The 21122-nt window shown below is 52.5% G+C and overlaps 1 protein-coding gene across 9 annotated transcripts in view; it reads left to right on the plus strand.

Annotated features, from left to right (window-relative positions):
- Positions 1-21122, plus strand: part of TMEM104 (transmembrane protein 104) — a 63079-nt gene that overhangs the window by 7444 nt on the left and 34513 nt on the right. For 3 of the 9 annotated variants that reach the window (XM_063799935.1, XM_016932900.4, XM_016932901.4), the window contains 6 exons: positions 1648-1769; positions 4636-4717; positions 6059-6155; positions 6814-6894; positions 10932-11031; positions 11444-11552. In XM_063799935.1, the coding sequence (XP_063656005.1) occupies positions 1648-1769; positions 4636-4717; positions 6059-6155; positions 6814-6894; positions 10932-11031; positions 11444-11552 (591 nt within the window). The remainder of the gene's footprint in view (positions 1-1647; positions 1770-4635; positions 4718-6058; positions 6156-6813; positions 6895-10931; positions 11032-11443; positions 11553-21122) is intronic. The other 6 variants (XM_063799936.1, XM_063799940.1, XM_063799937.1 and 3 more) reach the window with 3 other exon arrangements.

Genomic DNA, 21122 nt, shown 5'->3' on the forward strand with positions numbered 1-21122 from the left:
CCCCCTGCCTCAGCCTCCTGAGTAGCTGGGATTACAGGCACACGCCACCCCCAGCTAATTTTTGCATTTTTAGTAGAGACAGGGTTTCACCATGTTGGACAGGCTGGTCTCAAACTCCTGACCTCGTGTTCCACCCACCTCAGCCTCCCAAAGTGCCAGGATTACAGGCATGAGCCACTGCATCCGTCCTCTTCATGCTTTAAAAAAAAAAAAAAAAAAAAAATTGACGGAGTCTGGGAGAATGGGCACCAATTTTTGTGTTTCTATCACAAATTCAGCATGTGGCTATCTCAGAAAAGCTTTAAAATAGAGAAAAGTGCATCTTTCTAAGAACAGGAGTGAAAATGAGAAATGGGTAAGCATTCCCAGAGATGAGGTGTTTGTCTTTTTTAATGATCAGAAACAGGTGGTAAAGCATACGGTATGTCACCCAATTTAGCAGAGTACAGGAAGACCAGTTAGGAGTCTACTGCACCAGTCCAGGCCGGAAAGACTCATTTGAATTGTAAATAAGGATAGGAGCCAGAGTTAGCCACAAAAGAAGCTCCAGAAATAAAATCACTAGAACTGTGATCTGGAGGGGAAGGAAGGAGGATGGGGCCACTGATGGGATGGATGTCTAGGTGTAGGTGACTAGCAGGCAGCTGGACTTGAGGTCTGCAGAAAGGTTGATACTAAGAGAAATACACCAGGAAAGGAGGCGTGTGCTTGGTGGAGCCTGCCGATTGCACCAAGAAAGGAAGCAGATGATGCCAAAATAGGGGTGGGCTTCTGGGAGGGAGGATTGGCAGGGGAGGAGGCTGGGGGACTGGAGAGCATCACAGAAGGGGAGGAGCTCAGGTCAGACAGGAAATTCATGGTTGAGATCTTAGAAAGGGAATCATTGTAAACTGTGGGTTGTTTAAAACCTGAAGTCAGTGACCTGAGAAATCACCCTGAAGTTGGGTCGGCAAGCGGGGAGGGAAGAATGGGGAGCGGCCGCTAATGGAAATGGGCTTTTTGGGGGTGATAAAATGGAATTAGCTGGTGGCACTGGTCACACAACCTTGTGAATATTACTAAAGCCCACTGATGTGTGTACTTTAAATGGGTGGATTTTATGGTATGTGAATTATGCCTCAACTTTTTTTTAAAAAACCCTGAAGTTGGTATGGGGAGAGGGGTGGAGAAAGAGAAGCATGAATATCTGTGTCCCAAAGGACAATGGCGAGGACCTTGAGTCACATGCTCAGTGGTCTTGGAAAAGTGGGTGTTTCTTTGAGGTCAGCATTATGCGCTCACCTTTGTGCCAGGTACCCCGCCTATGATGCTCTGTCCCCGGGAAGCCTACAGCCTGGTTGAGTAGAGCGCTAGCATCTGTGATGCAGCTTTAGGAGGGGACGGCAGTGATGACAGCAGGAGCAGAGACTGAAACTGAACCCCAGGGCTTGAGTCATCCATGTGTTCATGTTTGGTTAACAGGCTCTGTGGTTGCAAGCCTGGCTCCTTAGGCCCCAGGTGTAATTCTCCTGTCCTGCCTCCTTCCCTGTCTACAGTGTGGCCTTCTGGCCTCCACAGTGGTGCCATCACCAGGGTCGTTCCTTGGGAGCTGTTAAGGGGAGAAGTTGATTAAGTTCCGGGCTTGAATGTTGCCTCTGTCGGTTCCAGGTTGGGCTGGTGTACATGTTTAACCTCATCGTGGGCACGGGCGCACTCACCATGCCCAAGGCATTCGCCACTGCCGGGTGGCTTGTCAGCCTCGTCCTGCTGGTGTTCCTGGGCTTCATGAGGTGAGAGGCAGCGGGGACTTCCCCACAGGGGCCAGGAGTGGAGCAGGAGGGAGTCAGCCCAGGAAGCCCGAACATGAGGGCACTGAGGGGGTGGGAAGACACCTGTCTACCCCGTATCGAGCTCAGTGAGTCCTTGCCAGGGTATTCAGAGAGGGGAAAGTGGTCACAGAGGCCTCCTGGTGGCTTGTCTTTGTGGAGCGGTTGCACAGCCCTGATCAGATAAAAACCTGGACATCCACTAGGCTTTGGAATGTTTCACGTGATGCTGGCCTATTTCTTCCCTGGCAGGTTTACCTCCCTGCTATTAAATGTATGCTTTATTAACATTACCATCAAGTTTTGCTGTCTGAGAAAATACCACCCAGCCACAGAAAAAAGATCTAACAAACATTTAAGGTGACATGGGAAATCAGTTTGGAATTTAGAATTTACTTAAGGTAATTCACGAAGTAGGTGATAAACACACGCCTGGGTGCACGATCACGTGTGGCACTCGCCTGCTGTGTACCTCCCCAGGTCTTCAGGGACGCCTACTCCTTGAGCCAGGTGTGTGGGCCTCGCCAGCCGGTGCTTCAGGGAGGGTGGGTTCCACCTGAGGCTCTTCTCGGGGATTCCCACACACGTAGGGACTAGTCTGAAGTTGTCAGCAAGTGCCCCAGGCCAGGAAGGGGTTTAGGACTAGGCATTTCCATTCTCTCAACCAGGTAGGAATCCACAAGCTGCAAAAAAGAGATGGGAAGGAGCACCTGGAAACACCTCCCCTGAGAGGTGACCCTGCCCATCTGTGCACCAAGCACCCTTCTGGGTACTGAGGGGGCCTCACCACAAAGATCCCTGCCTGTGCAGACTTGACTTTATGTTGTGGGGAAAAGTGACAGCGAGCAGTGAAGATAATAAATGGGTAAATTGAAGAGTGAGCTGGAAGGCAGTGAGTGCTGTGGAAAGAGGAAGGCATAACAGGGCGAGGGGACTAGGATGCCGGGTGAAGCAGGGTTAGGGAGGGCTGCATCTAAGCGAGGATCTGAAGTGGGAGGGAGTGGGTGCGGGTGGAAGGATGAGACGGAGCTTAGTAGTTGGAGCAAACTAAGACGTACAGGAAGCTGAATGGGATAGGAAAATGCCCATGGTTTTCAGTTTCTTCATGCATTTCTTTTGGGGAGTTTTGAGGGTGAATCTTGGGGCACTATTGGTTCATTATCTACTGTGAGCCCTGGCAGCCAAGAGCTCTAGAAGTCCTTGTCCTTACATGACTCTGCTGTCCCCTTTAAAGGACCTTCAGCACAGGCAGCCATCTAATGGGAAGTGATCATTCTGGGCTCCCAGGCAGGGGGTACCACACCCCGCTCCTTGCTCAACCCATTTGTGTTTGAACGTGATCAATGAGTTGGCCTTGCGCAACCATGAAAAGTCTCTTTATGCCTTAATTAAGATTGATTTTAATTTCACATCCAAGAAGAAGGGTAAATCCAAAGCCCTTAAAATGGTCACTTAGGCAAGATAATGAGAAACCTTTCTAGGAGGTGCTGAGGCGATTGGAATGGGGGTTTCAGAGCTGGCTGCTCCCCCAGAGTGGGAGTGAGTGTGGGTTTAACTGGTGTGGGGCCAAGTGACCCCTCTGCCTCCTGCCACCTAACGTCAGGGCGAGCAGTCAGCCCCCCAGCCCTTGTCAACACTCAGGGAGAGGCAGGGGTGAGTCTGGTGGCAGAGTTGTCCTGGCCTCAAGAAAGCAGGAGATGAATGTTCGTCCCATGCTGTTCCACGGCAGAGATGGATTCATACCTCAGGTTTTATTAGCAGGAAGGCAGCCCACTTCTGTATCCTCCGTTAACAAAAGCATTCATGCATTCCAGCTGTCATCTAGGTCTCTCAAGTATCCTTTTTTTTTTTTTGAGACAGAATCTCGCTCTGTCACCCAGGCTGGAGTGCAGTGGCACGATCTCGGCTCACTGCAACTTCTGCCTCCCGGATTCAAGCAATTCTCCTGCCTCAGCCTCCCAAGTAGCTGGGATTACAGGCATGTGCCACCATGCCCAGCCAATTTTTTTGTATTTTTAGTACAGACGAAGTTTCACCATTTTGGCCAGGCTGGTCTTGAACTCCTGACCTTGTGATCCACCCACCTCAACCTCCCAAAGTGCTGGGTTTACAGGCATGAGCCACCGCGCCTGGCCTCAAGTTTCTTTAAGAGGAAAAGAAAAGATGATTTTTCCAATCTAGTCTGACTTCTTGGCAAGCGTCTAATGCCACCTCCCAATCTCCCTTTTGAATTGGTCCGTAGAAGTGCAAACTTATTTTAATATTAGCCAGATTATTTGGAAAGTAAAAAGTACTGCCAAAGAAAAAAGGGATGGATTCCGGAGCCAAGTACCCATTTCCAATTATCCATGCCTGCGCTCCTTCCGTGAGTGTATGTAATTGGGAGGTGACCACTCGCCTGTGTCCTTGCAAAGTTGACATGAAAGCTGCCTGCTCTCCTTCCAGAGGCTGGGGGGCCCTTTGTGAACCAGCCTCCCCTCACTGAGAGCGTCCTCTGATGTCTGCCCCCAACAGCCCCTCCTGGGTGTGAGCGCGGCTTGTCTCAGTATCACGTCTGCCCCCAGCTCCCTCTCTCCTTTGGTTATTTTCCCTCCCATCACTTAGTTCACGCCTCTCTCTCTCATGCACCGGAAATACGTTCTCACTATAGACAGCAACATCAAAGCATGCACACCTTTTTACCAAGGAAAGCCCATCTCTAGGGAACAGCTCTCAGAAAAGAGAATGGTCTGGGCTGGTGGGTCTGGTCGGTTCTTACAATGGTGTTTTCCTTCTCTCTCTGTCTCCTCCAACCTGTCCGCCTTTGGCGCTGGGCACTCGGCCCCCTCAGCTTTGTGACCACCACCTTTGTGATAGAGGCCATGGCTGCAGCCAACGCGCAGCTCCGCTGGAAGAGGATGGAGAACCTCAAGGTGTGTGTGTTGCCCTCGTCTCCGGGCCATGCCTCTGTCCCGTCAGGTACCCAGCAGGCGGTCTCAGCAGCCCATTCTTTTCCTCTCAGTGCATGGCGGGCTCTGTCCACGGCACTGCTCCTGGACCCCAGTCCCAGAGCTGAAGCTTAATAGCCACCTAAAGCTTAAAGCACAAATGGAGCCTCTGCCGCTTTCCCGTCTCAGCCCCAGGCCCTCCTACCCACACCCGCACCCAGCTCAGCTGTTTGAAATCTTTGTACCCAGGAACTGTGTTGTCGCTTCTTCCTGAGTGCGTCTCTGCCACCTCTAATGGGGCAGCATAGCTGTACTGAGAGCTTCCTAAAGATACAGATACCCTGCAGAAAGAAAGAACACAGGGGCCGGTGGGGGTGCTCACACCTGTAATCCCAGCACTTTGGGAGGCCAAGGCGGGCAGATCACTTGAAGTCAGGAGTTCAAGATCAGCCTGGCCAACATGGTGAAACCTCATCTCTACTAAAAATGCAAAAATTAGCCTGGCATGATGATGTGTGCCTGTAATCCCAGCTACTCAGGAGGCTGAGGCACAAGAATTGCGTGAATCGGGGAGGTGAAGGTTGCAGTGAGCTGAGATTGTGCCACTGCACTCCAGCCTGGGCAACAGACTGAGATAACATGAAGTGGCAAGCATTTCAAAAAAAAAAAAAAAAAAAAAAAAAGAGGCCGGGCACAGTGGCTCATGCCTGCAATCCCAGCACTTTGGGAGGCCGAGGTGGGTGGATCACCTGAGGTCAGGAGTTCAAGACCAGCCTGACTAACATGGTGAAACCCCATCTCTACTAAAAATACAAAATTAGCCGGCCGTGGTGGCAAGTACCTGTAATCTCAGCTACTCGGGAGGCTGAGGCAGGAGAATCACTTGAACCTGGGAGGCAGAGGTTGCAGTGAGTTGAGATCACACCATTGCACTCCAGCCCAGGCAACAAGAGCAAAACTTCGTCTCAAAAAAAAAAAAAAAAAAAAAAAAGGAAGTAGGTTCGCCATTGTCCCAGGGCTTTTCTGTAGAGTTCCATGCTCTTCTTTTTCCTTTCTCTCTTTCTTTTTTTTTTTTTTTGTTTTTTTTTTTGTTTTTTGAGACAGGGTCTTCGCTCTGTCACCCAGGCTGGAGTGCAGTGTTGCAATCACGGCTCACTGCAGCCTCGATCTCTTGGGCTCAGGTGATCCTCCCATCTCAGCCTCCCAGGTAGCTAGGACTACAGGCACATGACACCACACCTGGCTAACATTCTGTACTTTTTTGATGTGCTCCTTTGTTTTCCCTTGTTTTCCTCCCTCCTCCTCGTCCATCCTACTGGCTCCCAGGAGGAGGAAGATGACGACTCCTCCACAGCCTCAGACAGCGATGTTCTCATCCGGGACAACTACGAGCGGGCAGAGAAGCGGCCCATCCTGTCTGTGCGTAAGTCTTGGGGTTCTCGCGGGCCCGCACTTCCCTCCGGGCCACAGGGTTCCCTTTCTTCATGGAGAGGGCCCTGGAGAGGCTCCCCGCAGATTCTGGCATTTCCTGCCCCTGGGTTCTGAGGCAGGCCCTGTGGTAGACTCAAAAGAGCACAGGGTTTCAGTCCTGGGCACAGGCCTGGCCCCTGCTGGCTTGGCCACTACTCAGATTTGCAGCTTGGTAAGTTCCTTGACCTCTGCACCTCAGTTTCCCCCCATACCCCTTCCTATTACTGAGATGATTAAATGCCTGGTTCCTTGCCTGGTGCACCCTGGAAGCTCAAGTAAATGTCGTTCTGTGGCGTCTCTTCTTCCTCCTGCCTTGTGCCCTCATGTTCATACATGCCCCTGCCTTGCTGTCTCCTCCCTGGTCGGCTGGGTTAGGCTCTGACGCCTGCTCTCCCTTTCACCCCAGCAGGAGCATCTCTGAATTCCCTTTAAAAAAAAAAAAAAAAAAGACTGTGTTAAACCATGTCAAGCAGGAAACATTAGGAAAAGTTTTCTCGAGTTTGGACACTTGGGGATTTCATGGTTTAGATAATTCAGTGAGGTCCTCACCACCCTCTGAAGCTCTCCACGTGAAGAACCACTTCCTCTTCCTTGTTCTTTTGGCTCTGCAGAGAGACGTGGATCTCCCAACCCGTTTGAAATCACAGACCGGGTAGAAATGGGACAAATGGCCTCCATGTTCTTCAATAAAGGTAGAAGTTCTTTTGGGGGTGGGGTGTGGGGAAATGGGGAGCTGGTGCTTCCCTGCAGGCCTGCACCCTTGTAATGAGGGCTCCACCCTGACAGCCAGACCATGGGGCAGAGCAGGTGGTAGAGCTGCTCCCTCAGCACCTGAGAAGCCACCTTGCTGACCTGTTTTCCTGGATTCCTCCCTGTCTGCGGGCATTAAAAACAAAGAGGCCGCTTCTCTAGCGGAAGTCAGGAACCCCAGGCAGCTGCTCCAGCGAGGGTCAGGAACCCCAGGCAGCTACTCCAGTGAGGGTCAGGAACCCCAGGCAGCTACTCCAGCGGAGGTCAGGAACCCCAGGCAGCTATTCCAGTGAGGGTCAGGAACCCCAGGCAGCTACTCCAGTGGAGGTCAGGAACCCCAGGCAACTACTCCAGCGGAGGTCAGGAACCCCAGGCAGCTACCCCAGTGAGGGTCAGGAACCCCAGGCAGCTACTCCAGTGGAGGTCAGGAACCTGAGGCAGCTACAAAATAAGCTTTTTCCTTTTCTTGCAAAGGAAGTTGATGGAGGCCGGTTGATGGTTTTGCACCTCCTGCTTGATTGCCTCTGACCTTGCCCTCTTCTGGCTGAGTCTGTCTAGAATAACACCTTCTGACAGCGATAGAATCTGCTACGCGCACGCCTGGGCGTGGCTTCCCAGTGGCCGGCAGAGGGCGCTAGGAGCCCACACCCAGGCTTGCTGAGTGAGACCAGAGCCCTGAAGTGTGCTGGTGAACCTGCTCCTTCCTGGGATCTGGCTGCAACCATAAGGGAGCCACCCAACTCTGGGGTTGAGTTGTTGGGTGTTCCAGCGACATCTTATATCTCCATGGCAAATCTGGTTCTTTTGGAAGATGAACTATTTAAGAGTTTAGTGGGCCGGGCACGGTGGCCAACTCCTGTAATCCCAGCACTTTGGGAGGCCGAGGCGGGCGGCTCACGAAGTGAGGAGACCGAGACCATCCTGGCTAACACGGTGAAACCCCGTCTCTACTAAAAATACAAAAAATTAGCCAGGCGTGGTGGCAGGCGCCTGTAGTCCCAGCTACTCGGGAGGCTGAGGCAGGAGAATGGCATGAATCCTGGAGGCGGAGCTTGCAGTGAGCCAAGATCGCGCCACTGCACTCCAGCCTGGGCTACAGAGCGAGACTCCGTCTCAAAAAAAAAAAAAGAATTTAGTGGCCAGGCATGGTGGCTTATGCCTATAATCCCAGCACTTTGGGAGGCCGAGGCAGGCAGATCACTTGAGACCAGGAGTTGGAGACCAGCCTGGCCAACATGGTGAAACCCCATCTCAAGTAAAAATATGAAAATTAGCTGGGCGTGGTGGTACACACCTGTGGTCCCAGCTACTCCAGAGGCTGAAGCACAAGAATCACTTGAACCCGGGAGGCGGAGGTTGCAGTGAGCCGAGATCACACCACTGCACTCCAGTCTGGGCTGCAGAGTAGGACCTTGTCTCAAAAAAAAAAGAAAACCAGAAAAAAGAGTTTAGTTTTTAATGCCCAGACCTGTTTATTTCCATTTCATTGAGAGTCAGTCACATTCTCAGTTCATCCTTCCCCTTGCAACTGTCTTCGAAGATTTTCTGCCCCTTTGTCAAAGCCCCATTTGTCCAGTGGGCTGCCCTACCAGTTCTTTCTAGTCTTAAATGTGGCTGCACTTAACTTAGAGCCGGGGGGACTGTAGGAACTAGAATCTCTTTGACTGCTTTTTAGGACGTTAAGCATTTAGGCAGGGCGATGTGATTATCAGCCAAAGGCCGCCCTAGGGCCTGGTTCACCCTCCCTGCTGGACCGGCCTCACAGAGGGATTTCAGAATTGAGCAAAACCAACTGGTCAGGTTCAGCCCGCATCTGTGCTTCTCCTTTGTTCCATTTCCATCCCTCCCGTCTCACCAGCCTGAGCAAGCATAAGCGTTTCCTCCTGGCAGCAATGCAAAGTCCCCTTCCAAATGCAAGCTTTAAAATAAAGTGCACATTGGAAGGAAGACGCATGCTTTTAAACTTCCTTTCTCATTTTCACGTTGTGCAGTCTGCCCTGATTTCTTTAAGAATTCTAGCAAACAGCAGTTTTGCCTTTTTTGCCCCCCACTACAGACTAGACTCTTAATTTGCCCAAATCTAATGGAAAATAAAGACATTGTCTGAGACCAGCCTCACACTTAAAGGGAGACTCCTCTACCCTGGAGTTTCTCAAGCTCAGTCCTGTTGATGTTTGGGCTGGGGAATTCCTCCTTGTGGGCCTGTTCTGTGTGTGGTAGGGTGCTGAGCAGCATCCCTAGCCTCTGCCTGCTAGTTGCCAGTAGCACCTCCTACTTATGACAGTCAAAACTGTCCTCAGACATTGTCACATGTTCCCAGCAGGGTCTGGGAGGCAAAATCACCCCAGCTGAAAACCTCCGCTGTGCTCCATTCCTGATTCACAGACTGCCAGATTGTCATCTTCACCCTTGGTGGGGCTGCCTCCTCTATAGGAGGCTCCCTTAGGGTCCCAGCTCATTTCTTATAATCAGAAATGCAGGCCTAGCCATTGATGTCTTCTCAGGAAGTTCATTGATCCCTTATTTTGTGTCTAGTAATGAAGTTTATTGACCAGGGAGGGCCAATGGCAGTTTATAAACAGAGCTGATGCCAGAGTCCATTGGCAGGTGGAGGAAAGGCTGGGAGTGGGGCGGGGGACAATGCGTCCCCTCAGAGCAGAAAACAAGCTGGAGTGCAGGCTGTACCTGGCGCCTGGGCCTGAGTGACAGGCCAACCCCAGAGGCCACTAAGCTTGGACGTCAGGCTATCTCTGACATGTCAGGGAAGGACATGCCATATTCAAAAAGTGGGTGCCGAGGCCTCTTGGGTCCCCTTGAGGATCACGTTTTCTTAGTCTTTTCCCCCCCAGGCTCCTAGGAACAGAGCTGACCTCACATGGCCCAGGAGTAACATGTCCTAGGCTTTCCGTTGGGTACCCTGCAGGCTCTTCTGAGCCACCAGGATTAAAAGGGAACTGTCACTTCATTTTTCTTTATGTTCTCAGAGAAGCCAGCAGCTTGAGACCAGTGACATCAAAAACGTGAGCCTCAGTCTGAGCAAGGGTGGAGACTGGTTGTCTGAGCAGTAACCCTTAGGTCATAGGGCCCTGCCACTCTTTTCAGAGCCCTTGCACCTGGCCTTTCTAGCTGGAATCATTTATGGAAGATGGCCCAGGTGGAATTCTTCTCACCCTCACGGGTTTGGAGACGTTCATGGACTTACTGGGGTCCTGAAACAAGTCTGATGGGATTAGGACTAGAGCCCTGTGTTCCCAACTTCTCGTTCAGCCTCCTGCTGGAGTGAGAGGGGACAAATGTCGCCTCTGCAGCGGAAGTGTCAGTATCACACACCATCCAGAGTCAGCATTGTCCCTTGGGAGTGCTTCCCGTAAGAAGGAAAGGGGGCCTGTCTTGAGCACCATCTCCCCAGCACACCAGGCCACCGTGTGCTTGGGATCAGTCAGATTCAGAATGAGACAGTTGGCCTTTGGAAATCCAGGGCTTTTTACCCTTTGGATCCCAGCTTCAGAGAGCTGGGCTATTTTCCATCAACTTCTCTTTGCTTCAACTCTTTAGTAGCAATCTCTTGTCTTAGAGCCCGGTGTTGGCTGACACCAGAGGGGGCCCCAGCCCAGACGCACCTGGGGTTCAGGCTCCTGACTCGGGGCATCTCTCCTCCCTCCTCCCTCCCCAGCCATGCCAAGCCTCACACTCACCGTGCACCTGTCTGGCTTCAAAATCTCTCTGATCCTCCCAGCCTCGTTGAGTCCTCTCAGGTGAAAGTCATGAGCCGATCTGTCTCTTGTCAGCATCACAGTGTAGCCAGCCAGAAAAAGAAATAGGACTTTGGGGTCATTTTCCCACTTTTTGTAGAAAGTAAACAGCTCAGAGAACTGAAAGCTATGGGAGAGGTAGAGATTTAGTCAAAAAGAAGAAGAAAAAAAAAAAACATGCAGACATCTCTTTGTGGCTCCCTGACTGATGGCTGTGTTCCTTTCAGTGGGGGTCAACTTGTTCTATTTCTGCATCATCGTTTACCTGTATGGAGACCTCGCCATCTATGCTGCTGCCGTGCCCTTCTCCCTCATGCAGGTGACCTGGTGAGTACCCTCCTGACCCCCAGGTTGGCGGTAGCCAAAGGGGCTTCCTCAGCAAGTCAGGGCAGAGTGTCCAGGGGAGAAGCACCATGCCAAGTGAGTTCATTGCATCTAGGGAATGCAGATGCCCAGGCCCTTTTCTGCACAGACCACAGCCAGCCATGCTGTCTGTCCTTAGCTCATGTCACTGTCCCCTTCCCTGCCCCACTAGGTTCCCACCAAGGGCTCCTGAGTCATTGAGAAATGGTGCTGCAGGAACAAGGAGGGTGCATCCTCAGAGATGCATCCCGCAAAGTGGTTTGTGAAAAGTCTGATTGTTGGCGCTCAGGCAGCTGTGCAGGGAGTGGCTTCTGTCTCCCCCAGCCCAGCCAGGCGGCCTCGCTGAGCCTGGGCCTGCTGTCATTCTCTTTATCAGCAGCGCCACTGGCAATGACTCCTGCGGTGTGGAAGCAGACACCAAATACAATGACACTGACCGGTGCTGGGGGCCCCTGCGCCGAGTGGACGCCTACCGCATCTACTTGGTGAGTGTCTGTGCCTCTGTGCCGCCTGCCCCAGCCCAGCCTGCGCAGCTGAAGGCATTTGAAGTGCCTTTACTTCCAGGTAGAATCCTTTCCCCAGAGAGGAGGGTCTACGCTTCTCCACACTCTGGCTAAGCACTGGGGCCTTGGCCCCAGGCAGAAATGGATCGTGTCACTAAGAGTCTAGCCCCCAAGGTTCCTGGCAGCAGGCCTCAAAGTCAAGCGTGGTTTGGAGTAGGCACTCAGGTCATAGCCAGATTCAGGACCGTGACTGTTGTAAACTTAGCTCAGATTCTAGGGCCAACCTCAGCAGAGTTCTCCAAGAGTGACACGTCTCATTTTTTCCGAAACTTTCCATATTTTGACCTTACTCCTGGCCAGCCCAAGAGCATATGGTTCGATGCTGGGTCCATCCTCTCCAATTAGGGAAGGGTCAGCCCAGCTCTCTTCCTATCTTCCCTCCTCTCATCCTGCCAGTGGACAAGAGAAGACGATGAATCTCCAGGCTCGTTCTTGATTGCTTTGTGCCGTTGGTGGGGGGCAGGGAGCTGAATAATATGCCAGACAGGTCCTGGATAATAAGATACAAAATCAGAGACAGTTATTTATCTTTGCCTACTTTGGGGGCGGGACTCAGAAATGTTTTTCTTTAACTGTTGCAGTATCTGTTAATATTCTCTGCTTCCTCTTGGTCCTCCTCAGCCCTGACATAAATTTAGGTGTGCTAGGTGACACACAGTTTGACACGTGGCCACTTGGCTGATTTGGAGCAGGGAGGCAGGGACCAAGAGAGAGCCAGGCTTTTCAGGGAGCTGGCCTCCCGGCTTCATTATCCCTATCTGAGGAAAGGTTTCCACAGGCCCTGCAGGCTATTTGGGGCTGGATTTCTTAACCCCAAGGGGCCACTGAATGGCTTTTCTTGCCCTCCTAGTCCCACTCTGCAGCCGTGCTGTAGGAGCCCTGTGGCCTGGGCCGTGGAGAGGTTGGTTTTCCTCTCTGGAGCAGTCAGCTAATGGTCGGTGTGTCTTCTCCTGCACATTCATCTGTGGCTAGCAGTTTAGTAGGCTGCATCCCTGATTCCTCCGTTGCAGGTCTGGTGGGAATTTGGTAGCGGGTTAATTGTCTGGCACCCTTCTCCACCTTCCCCAGCCTTGGGGCGGGAAAAGGTACTGGCATGGCAGCCGGAGGGGTGAGCCCAGGCACTAGCAGCACAGCTGAGGCTCGTTAGCCTCTTAGCACTCAGCAAACCATGATTGACAAAATTAGCAGAGGTATTAGTAAGGGAAAGGGCCCATCTGGATCTCTAGCAAGGTAGATGGGCAGAAGGAGGGGATGGAGGACAGGATTTGAGCGGCTCGCACAGACATGGTGGCATGTTCAGGGCAGAGCAGCCACAGCAGAGCCAGTCTGGTGGGTCTTTGCTGGGGAGGCTGCTGGAATCTAAAGACCCTGCCAGGCACACTCCCCGCCCACCAGCAAAACGGATACTGAGCGCTGGGAATATTGGCTGCTGCCATTTGCCTGATAAATTATTTAGAAGCGTTGTTCTTGCCTTGTTAAATGGTTCCCTCACTTATTCCTATAAACCTTCCACATGATGGAAGCCTCCCTCCCTGGATCTCAATAACTCTCTGACCGAACAGAAGGAACCCTTCAGGAAAGCAGACGGGCATTAATTACTGCCTTCATCTCCCAGATATTGCACTTATAACTCATAGAGCTAATTGTCATCAGAGCCTGCAAAAGCCACGAAAACAGGAAGCAGAGGCTGCGGAACAGGAGTGGAGACCCTGGCTGCCCACGAGAGCCTTTTCTTTCTGGGCCATTGACAGTATCCTTCCCCCATAGCCCAGTCCCCTGCTGGGGGCTTCTGTTTGCTCAGAGGCTTTTGGTTTGCGTGGGCTCTTCTACCCAGTTTGGAGAAATCAAGGCAGATGGGCCTTGGCGTTGTCTCAGAAGTCACTTCACAGTTTTGCATGTGGCTCCCAGGGTGTGAGGTTCTGCAGAACAGTAGCCTGCTGTTCCCTTGACCCCAGACCCTGGTGCTTTCATTGCTCTGCAGCCCCTTCCCCTCCCTCGGTGAGTTGGAAGGGGCAGAGTGACTGGAGGAAGGGGGGTTGGCAAAGATGTGGGTTTCCTCCCTCAGTCCTGAGCTCTTCTGCAAGTGATGACGGCATCTTCCCCTCCCAAGTCTGGCCTGCAGGTCTTATCCCTGTGCGTCTTTGTAAAGGTCAGGAGAGCTAGATTCTATCAAGTGGCTCCTTGGGCCCCAGAGGAGGAGGGCTGTCCTTCCCCGCTGCCCCCTGGTCATTCTGTTTCAGAAGATTGTCCATCCCTTCTAGGGATGCCACGCTGCCTCTCACCACCAGCTGTTTCTGATTTTGCTGCCAGCCAGATTTCACTCAAAGTGTTCAGCAAGGCAGCGAGCAGGTCGGAGGAGAATTGAAAGCACCTCCCTACCCTGCACACAGATCTCGTTTGTCTCAGGTAGATGGTGCCCCTACCCAGGCTGCATTTTTAAAAGGGCCTGCTAATAATCTCTTCTTCATTGCCATTCTGCAACAGTAGTTCTGGGGGACAGAGATACAGACTTTTATATTGTGGTCTAACTTTCAGAAAGTCGTCTGGAAGCGATTTCTTCTGTGTCTTCCCAGGAATGCTCCTGAGACGCACAGACACAGTGAGAATCCTTGCTACGGTAATTGTCTCCAGGGCGGGCCTGTGTGTAGCATCATGATTACTTACAAAAAGGGAGATGCTTCTACCAGCTGCTCCCAGTGGCCTCCCAAAGCCCTTGACCTTCACCAGTGGAAAATTCCAACCCCACTCCTTGTGCCTGACGACCCTTGTCCATATCCTGTGCTTCCCGGCGCGGCTGATATGAGTCACTTTCCCCCTCTCCTTCCCTGGAGGAGCCACAGAGCAGGGTGCTGTGGGGCGGAGGTCCCCTGAGTCACTTGCTGCTTCAGTGGGCTCTCTGGGGTGTCCCAGCAGGCCACTGCAGCTGGAGCCAGCGGTGACCTCAGCCCTGTTATTAGGGCCCATGGAGATTATCATCAGGATCTGCTATCAGCTGACCTTGGATTCTCAGGCCCCCCACCCACCCATCCCTCCTGCTCTTTTGAAAAATCAAATGGGAATGTGTGAGATGCTCCAGCTCTTTCAAACGGGTAACCTTGCCTCCAGGCTAGGGAACATCTCAGGATTCTTTCTGCAGTTTCTCCGGCTTTGGTAGGCAACACAGTCAGAAGTTGGCATTTCATTCCTTCCTCTACAGCATGAAGGAGCCAGGGACCCCTGGTGAGGTGATAGGATTGCGTATGAACCAGTTCTGTTTGGGACTCAGACTGTCCCAAGTGTCTGGGATGCAGGCGTGTGTCACTCTCCCCTGGGATCAAGGGCACTGCCCAGCGCCTTTGTTGCACTTCCTTATTCCTGCCTCACCTCCCAGCCAATATTCCTGTCCCCTGTCTGGACCCATCCCTCCTCCTAGAGAGAGTCAGAGGGAAGCAGTGTCAGAGGGGACAGTGGGGACTCCCAAGTGCTGAAAGCCTCTCACCATTAGGAAGAGCAAGCGGCATCCACCGCTCACAGGTGGACAGATGCTGCTGGGTCGCAGGTGGCCCGGCAGGCCCCGGCCGAACAGAGCCGGCAACGCAGATGGCAGAGTGGAGCTTATCCTGGCTGGAGACCCGGCCGCAAACTGCCCTGTTGAGCGGGGGGCCCTTCGTGGGCTGCCCTGGGACAGGACAAGATCACCCTGGCCTGCTCTCCTGCCTTGAACACAGGAGCTGTGAGATCCATCTCCGGGGCACAGGTGACTCAGGAGAGGGATACAGCCTGCAAGTGCCTGGCCAGTGCCCTGCCACCCCTTGTGACAGAGAGAGTCTTCCCAAGCTCCCTCCGGACACCCCCTTGAAGAAGTGGAGGGCCAGGGGGATTTCTGTCTGCTGGCCTCTCTTCCTAGAGGGCCGGGTCAGTCTCAGATTCAGGCTCAGGTTGACACCGGAAGGGTCAAGGGTCCTTCCAGCCCTGTTTGCGACAGCCCTGTTTTTTCTCGCTTTGCCAGGATTCCATCTTGGCCTCCCTCTCACATGGCAACACTGGCCTTTGTCCATTTGCAACACTTAAAATGGTGTGCAGTCCCGATTTCAAAACCAAATGCTTTCCTCCTAAAATAGTACCACTCAAGGAGAAAATATCCTTTTCGTGAGGGTGCAGAGGGAGTGATGTGCCCACCTGGCAGTGCCATGCGTGCCGTGAGTGCTCCGCCCTCCCACGGTTTACCTTGCATCGGTGTAGCACATACCAGTGACTTTTGACTCCCAGCCACACAGTAAAGTACACAGCGTCATCCCATTTCACAGCAGGGAAAACTGACTGAGAGATGGGGGCTTCCTGGGATCCCGGAGCTGAAGCAGACAGACAACAGCTCAGGTCTTTGGCCTCTCAGCTCTGTCCTGCCCTGGTGACACAGGCTTGCTCCACTTGCCCAAGACTCAGTTCCATAGGCCCTGCCTTGGGGGTGGCCCCCACTGCCATGTGCAAGCTGGGGCATGGAGCACCTCTTCTTAGCCCTGGAAGCCTGACATTTTCAGGCGGGTGGGGTGACCCGGCTGAGCATGTTCCCTGGTGAGTGAGCGCCTTTGCACGTCTGCCCATCATTGTCACCAACTTCATTGATGCCCTGTCTGCCCTGGTGCCCCTCACTCCTAGATAGCAAGGCCAGCTTTTCCTGGGCACTCAAGTAGTGTTAGAATTAAGTGCCTCTTCCCAAGGACACTTCCTTCCCCTGCCATGGTCTCTGTTCTTCTAGCGTCAGCCACTGTGCCCTGGGGCTGTGGCATCTGTTAATAAGTGGGTCAACGCTGCCTTCACTTGAATATTTATTCTTGCCAGTGCTGGGGCAGGAGGTGGCTTAGAGGCCTTCAGGACCAGTGAGGAAGGAAAATTAGTGAAGCAACAAGTTTGAGGAGCAGCAGTGACTTCACTGGACTTGGGGACTCTGGGGACACTGTGCCGCCTGCCTCCCAGGCACCACTCCTGTTGCTTTCAACATCAGTGGTGCCCCAGGGCACAACTCCAGTAGAACACAGTGAACACTGCCCCCGAGTTTGTGCAGCGTCAAGCCCGGGATTGGAGTGAAGTGCAGTCAAACAGGAAAGGTGGCCCGGGGAGGGCCTGGCAAGAAAGTGGACAGGATAAGCGAGCTGTCTCTGTGGAGGAGTCTAGTGGGTTGGCCCATCTAGAAACGGAATGCAGGACCCTCAGCCCAGAAAGCAGACAGCCTGTCAAGAGTGTCCCTTCTTGGGCAACATCCACCCTCTCATGTAGTTCACGTGAGTTAGGACTCAGCCTCACACCAAACCAAGACGAGTCAGGAGGAGACGCCAGGACGCCTGGAGGGGGAAGGGTGTTGCTTCCAGGGTCGGGGACATCCAAGTGCCTCCTTTATAGGATGGCGACCATGTAGGGGCTCACTGGGGTGACCCGGGAAGCCCATCTTCTTTCCTTTCCTTTTCTTCTCCCTCCCAACGCACCTCTTGTCAGTTCCTCCTCATTCAGTTCTGGAGACTCTAGAAAGGTTGGGTTTGTTTTGCCTTTCACCTTTTCCTCCCCTCTCGCCTATGGAGAGATGCCCGTCACACCTGGTGGCACCACAGGTGCGCTGCGTGCGGTAGTTCTAACCCGTGCCCACCACCACCAGGAGCTGGACTCGGTGAGGCTTCGAGGTGTCTTCAGCCAGCTTTGGTGTGGGGTTGTGAGCCCCTGAGATGCATGTCCCGGGTCTTGTTTGTCCCACATATGCTGAGCCTTTGAGGTGTCTTCAGCCAGCTTTGGTGTGGGGTTGTGAGCCCCTGAGATGCGTGTGCCAGGTCCTGTTTGTCCCACACATGCTGAGCCTTCTGCAGTCATCCCGTGAGACTGGGTGTCAAGGAAGAATGTGTTTCTTCCCCGCACCCCAAAAATGTGCGTGCCCGTACCCGCCACCCAAGCAGAGCTGGGAGTCTAACCTGGGTGAACTCTAACTTCAGGCAGCGACCGCGCTCAGGCTGAAATGGTGACCTCAAAGGATTAGCTTGTCTCTTTCTTTTTCAAGGAAATCAATAATACAGGGACAGGCCTGTGCTGTTCTTGCTTGCTTGCTTTTTTTCCCGAGGAGCTGTCTATATATCTTAGACCAGGAATGGCTTCTTGTCCTTCCGTGTGCTTTCCATCCCCCTACCCCAGCCCTCCCTAAATGAAATTCAGGTTGCCTGTCACTCACTCCCACACTGCAGCTTGTCTCTCTAGCTCCTAGCCAGGGACAGCGTGAACCCCCCCCACCCCACCCATTCCTCCGCCACTGCTGCTCCTGTCTGAGCGCGGCCCCTGTCCCTCCTTTCTTCCCCGAGTTGCTCCAGCCTGTCCCTTCACCTTGCTGAGGACACCTGGGTGACGCCTCCCTGAGTCACCCTGTGACTGCCTCCTCCACCCTCATCCCCAGTGCCCATGCTTTCTCCTCCTGCTCAGGGAGAGGGTTGCTGTTTTTGTTTTTAATGTCACTCTCAGGGACGTGGGTTCGGTTGACTGGCATTATGCCCACCATCCATCATGCCCTACCACCTATGACCTGTCCCCACCTTGGCCAATACCTATGCGCCAGTTGAGAGGATGATGCCTAGTCCCCCGTGCCACCGCCTCTATGGTCTCAGTACAGGTGCCAGACTGGGGGACTCAGTGTCACAAAGCAGCAGGCAGTGGCTTCTTCTCCCTACCACTCCCTTACCCAGCTCGGAAGCTGCTCACGGGCCTCTGTCAAGGTCCTGAGGGGTGACAGGGTCTTATGTTCTTGCTTCTAAGCTGGTGACCGACATAGCCCCCTTCACAGCATGACAGTTGGGTGTCTCTGGCCCTGGTAGAATGTGCAGGTTGGGTATCCCTTCCCCAAAATATTTGGGACCAGAAGCGTTTCTGATTTCAGATTTTCTTCAGATTTTTAGAATATCTGCATTATACTCACAGTAGAGCATCTTAAATTCAAAAATCCAAAATATTCCAGTGAGCATTTCCTTTGAGGATCGTGTCAGTGCTCAAAAAGTTTCAGATTTTGGAGCATTTCAGATGTTGGAATTTTGGATTTGGGGTGCTTAGCCTAAACCATATTTCTTTACCCCATCTCCATTGTCTGTAAAATAATGAGTATAGCCTTGCAAAGACTACCTACCCGCAGCAAGCCAGGTTTACTCCCGGGCATGTGGGGAAAACGGCAGTGTAACTTACCTGGTTGCTCATCCCTCACCCCACCCCCATTCACCAATTCACCCAGGAAGTGAATGGAGATGGGAAATGATCTGTTGCCATGACCTTGACCCACACACACCCAGCATTCTTAACTCCTAGGAACCCCATTATATGAAAATCCAAAGGTATGAAATAAATTGGGAGGGTAGTTACTTGTTACGAAGTGATTCCTTACTTTACAGAAGGATTTGCTTCAGATTTCTCTTAAGTACTCAGTTTCCCTAGTGTATTTAAATGTTGTTCTGTGAAAATTAAGCATTTATAAAAGAACTTCAGGAGCCCTTCTCTTGTGTAAAGGGAGATATCCGTGTATTCATAGGCAAAGGTGCAGAACCCCAAAGCCCGGTTGATGTTGCTGGAGAAACAGGCAGGCAGGGCTTGGGGTGGACATCATAGGCAGCCCAGCTGAAAGCAGTAACCAGCGATTCCCCTTCCCCTCTCCCCATCCACATCCCTGAGCTGGGAGAGCTCCGCGGAGCTTGATAAGTATATACCCGAGCCCCACACCTGTGCACAGGCCAATTTGATTGGGAAGCTTCCAGGTAGGGCTCAGTGGGGGAGTATCCATCCCTGCTGGGGACCTTCTGCGCTGAGCTTTTTCAGGACCGTTTCTTTGCAGGTCTCATCCTGATCCCAGTCAGACCCTGAGCCCGAGGCTTAAGCCCTCCTTGTTTATGAGTGGTGCAGTCAGGGATAAAAACCCGGTGTGCCTCACTTCCCAAGCCACCTGGGCTGATCCTGGCCACTGACCTGTGCGTGCACATGCATTTCCAGTCATTCCCCTCAAGAAGCTGAGCCCCGGGCAGACTCCCAAAGCTCAACAGCCCAGTCCATCCCACACTGCACCCCGCTGCTTCCAGAACTCCCATTTCTGGGCAAAGAACTAAAAATAGTTTTTATTATATCTGTTAAGAGTACATCCCAGTTGTTGATTTCAGATCTCTCCCTGCCACCTTTTTTATTTTTTATTTTTTTCTTCATTTCACAAAATAAAAGTGTCAAAAAACTCCATAGTCTGTGGAATCTAGCAACCTCCCAGTAGTTTGAGAGTAACATGGAATGTTCTTCAATATTTTGTGCTAACTAAAATGAAAACTGTATATGCCAAACTGTTTGTCTTCTGCTCCGTGTCTGGCTGCTCCTTTTATCCTGTAGATCAGTCTGTGGCATTTGTGGTGGCCCTGCCAAGTTTTGTGAGGCTGTGCTATTCCCTGAATGATGCTTGCTCTGTTACAGGGTGTGTATCATAAGCAGAGCCTGATGTCTTTCTAAATAGCGCCCCAGGGCCCTAGCAGTAATTGTTTAATTAAATAAAGCACTCACTCAAAAGTAATAGCTGTGATCCTCCGTGTGGCCAGTGTCCCAGCCAGCGGTGCTGGCCCTGCACACTGGCTCAAAAGCAGCACCTGTGTGCAGAGAAGAAATAGCTGAGTGTGCGCTGTGCAGTGCACCCTGGCCCTGAGGAGAGGAGCCACAGAACCCCAGAGGGTTTACAGCCAGCAGAGAGGTGCGAGGGACTCGGCTATGACGGCCCTTACACAGAGCTGAACGATTAGGGTGCACATTAATGATGATATCGGATGGATTAGCATAAGCCCGGATGTCTTGTGGATTCACTGACAGTGGACCAAGGAACATTTTCATAAGCCTCAGGCACAAAAGGAGGCACTGGGGGTGTGGCAGCAGATACCCCGTGTGAGTGTGACTCTAGAAGGGTCTTGAGCCACCGCAGGGCATGCGTAGTTTGGCAATGGCAAGAACTTCCTTCAACCATGGATTGAGACATTTTCTGAACACCTTGATGGGAAGAGAATGCAGGGACTGGTATTGGGTGTTGGGCACTGGCTGAGGCCGGGAGGCCCCTGCGGTCTGTGATGTCCAAGCAGTTCTGGCGCCTTCTCCCGCACTACTGCAGGGAGGCTGTGCTTCACCTGAGAGGCAGGTGAACAGTCTCTGGGAACACTTCCCAGCTGGTCCCCTTCCCCTGGATCAGGAAAGTGTTTCTCAAGATCTGGTTGCCTGACCACTGGCACAAGAATGCCTTCGGGCTCTTAATAAAAATGTAGATGCTTGGGTCCTGCGCCAGGCCTGATGCAGTATATTCGAAGGCCACAGGGCCCAGGAATCCGCATTTTCAACCAGTTCTGAGGAGAATTCTGTGTGCTCCTCCCTTTGAGAAATCCTGCTGGCGCAGACCTCTCGAGGTAGTAAAAGGTCTCCCGGGGAGAGGCCCACTCTGGTCTTCCTTCAGGAACTGCTTCCCACAGCACCATGGTGGAGGCAGCTGTC

Source organism: Pan troglodytes, chromosome 19, assembly GCF_028858775.2.
Source record: "Pan troglodytes isolate AG18354 chromosome 19, NHGRI_mPanTro3-v2.0_pri, whole genome shotgun sequence".
In the NCBI taxonomy this organism is placed as follows: Eukaryota; Metazoa; Chordata; class Mammalia; order Primates; family Hominidae; genus Pan; species Pan troglodytes.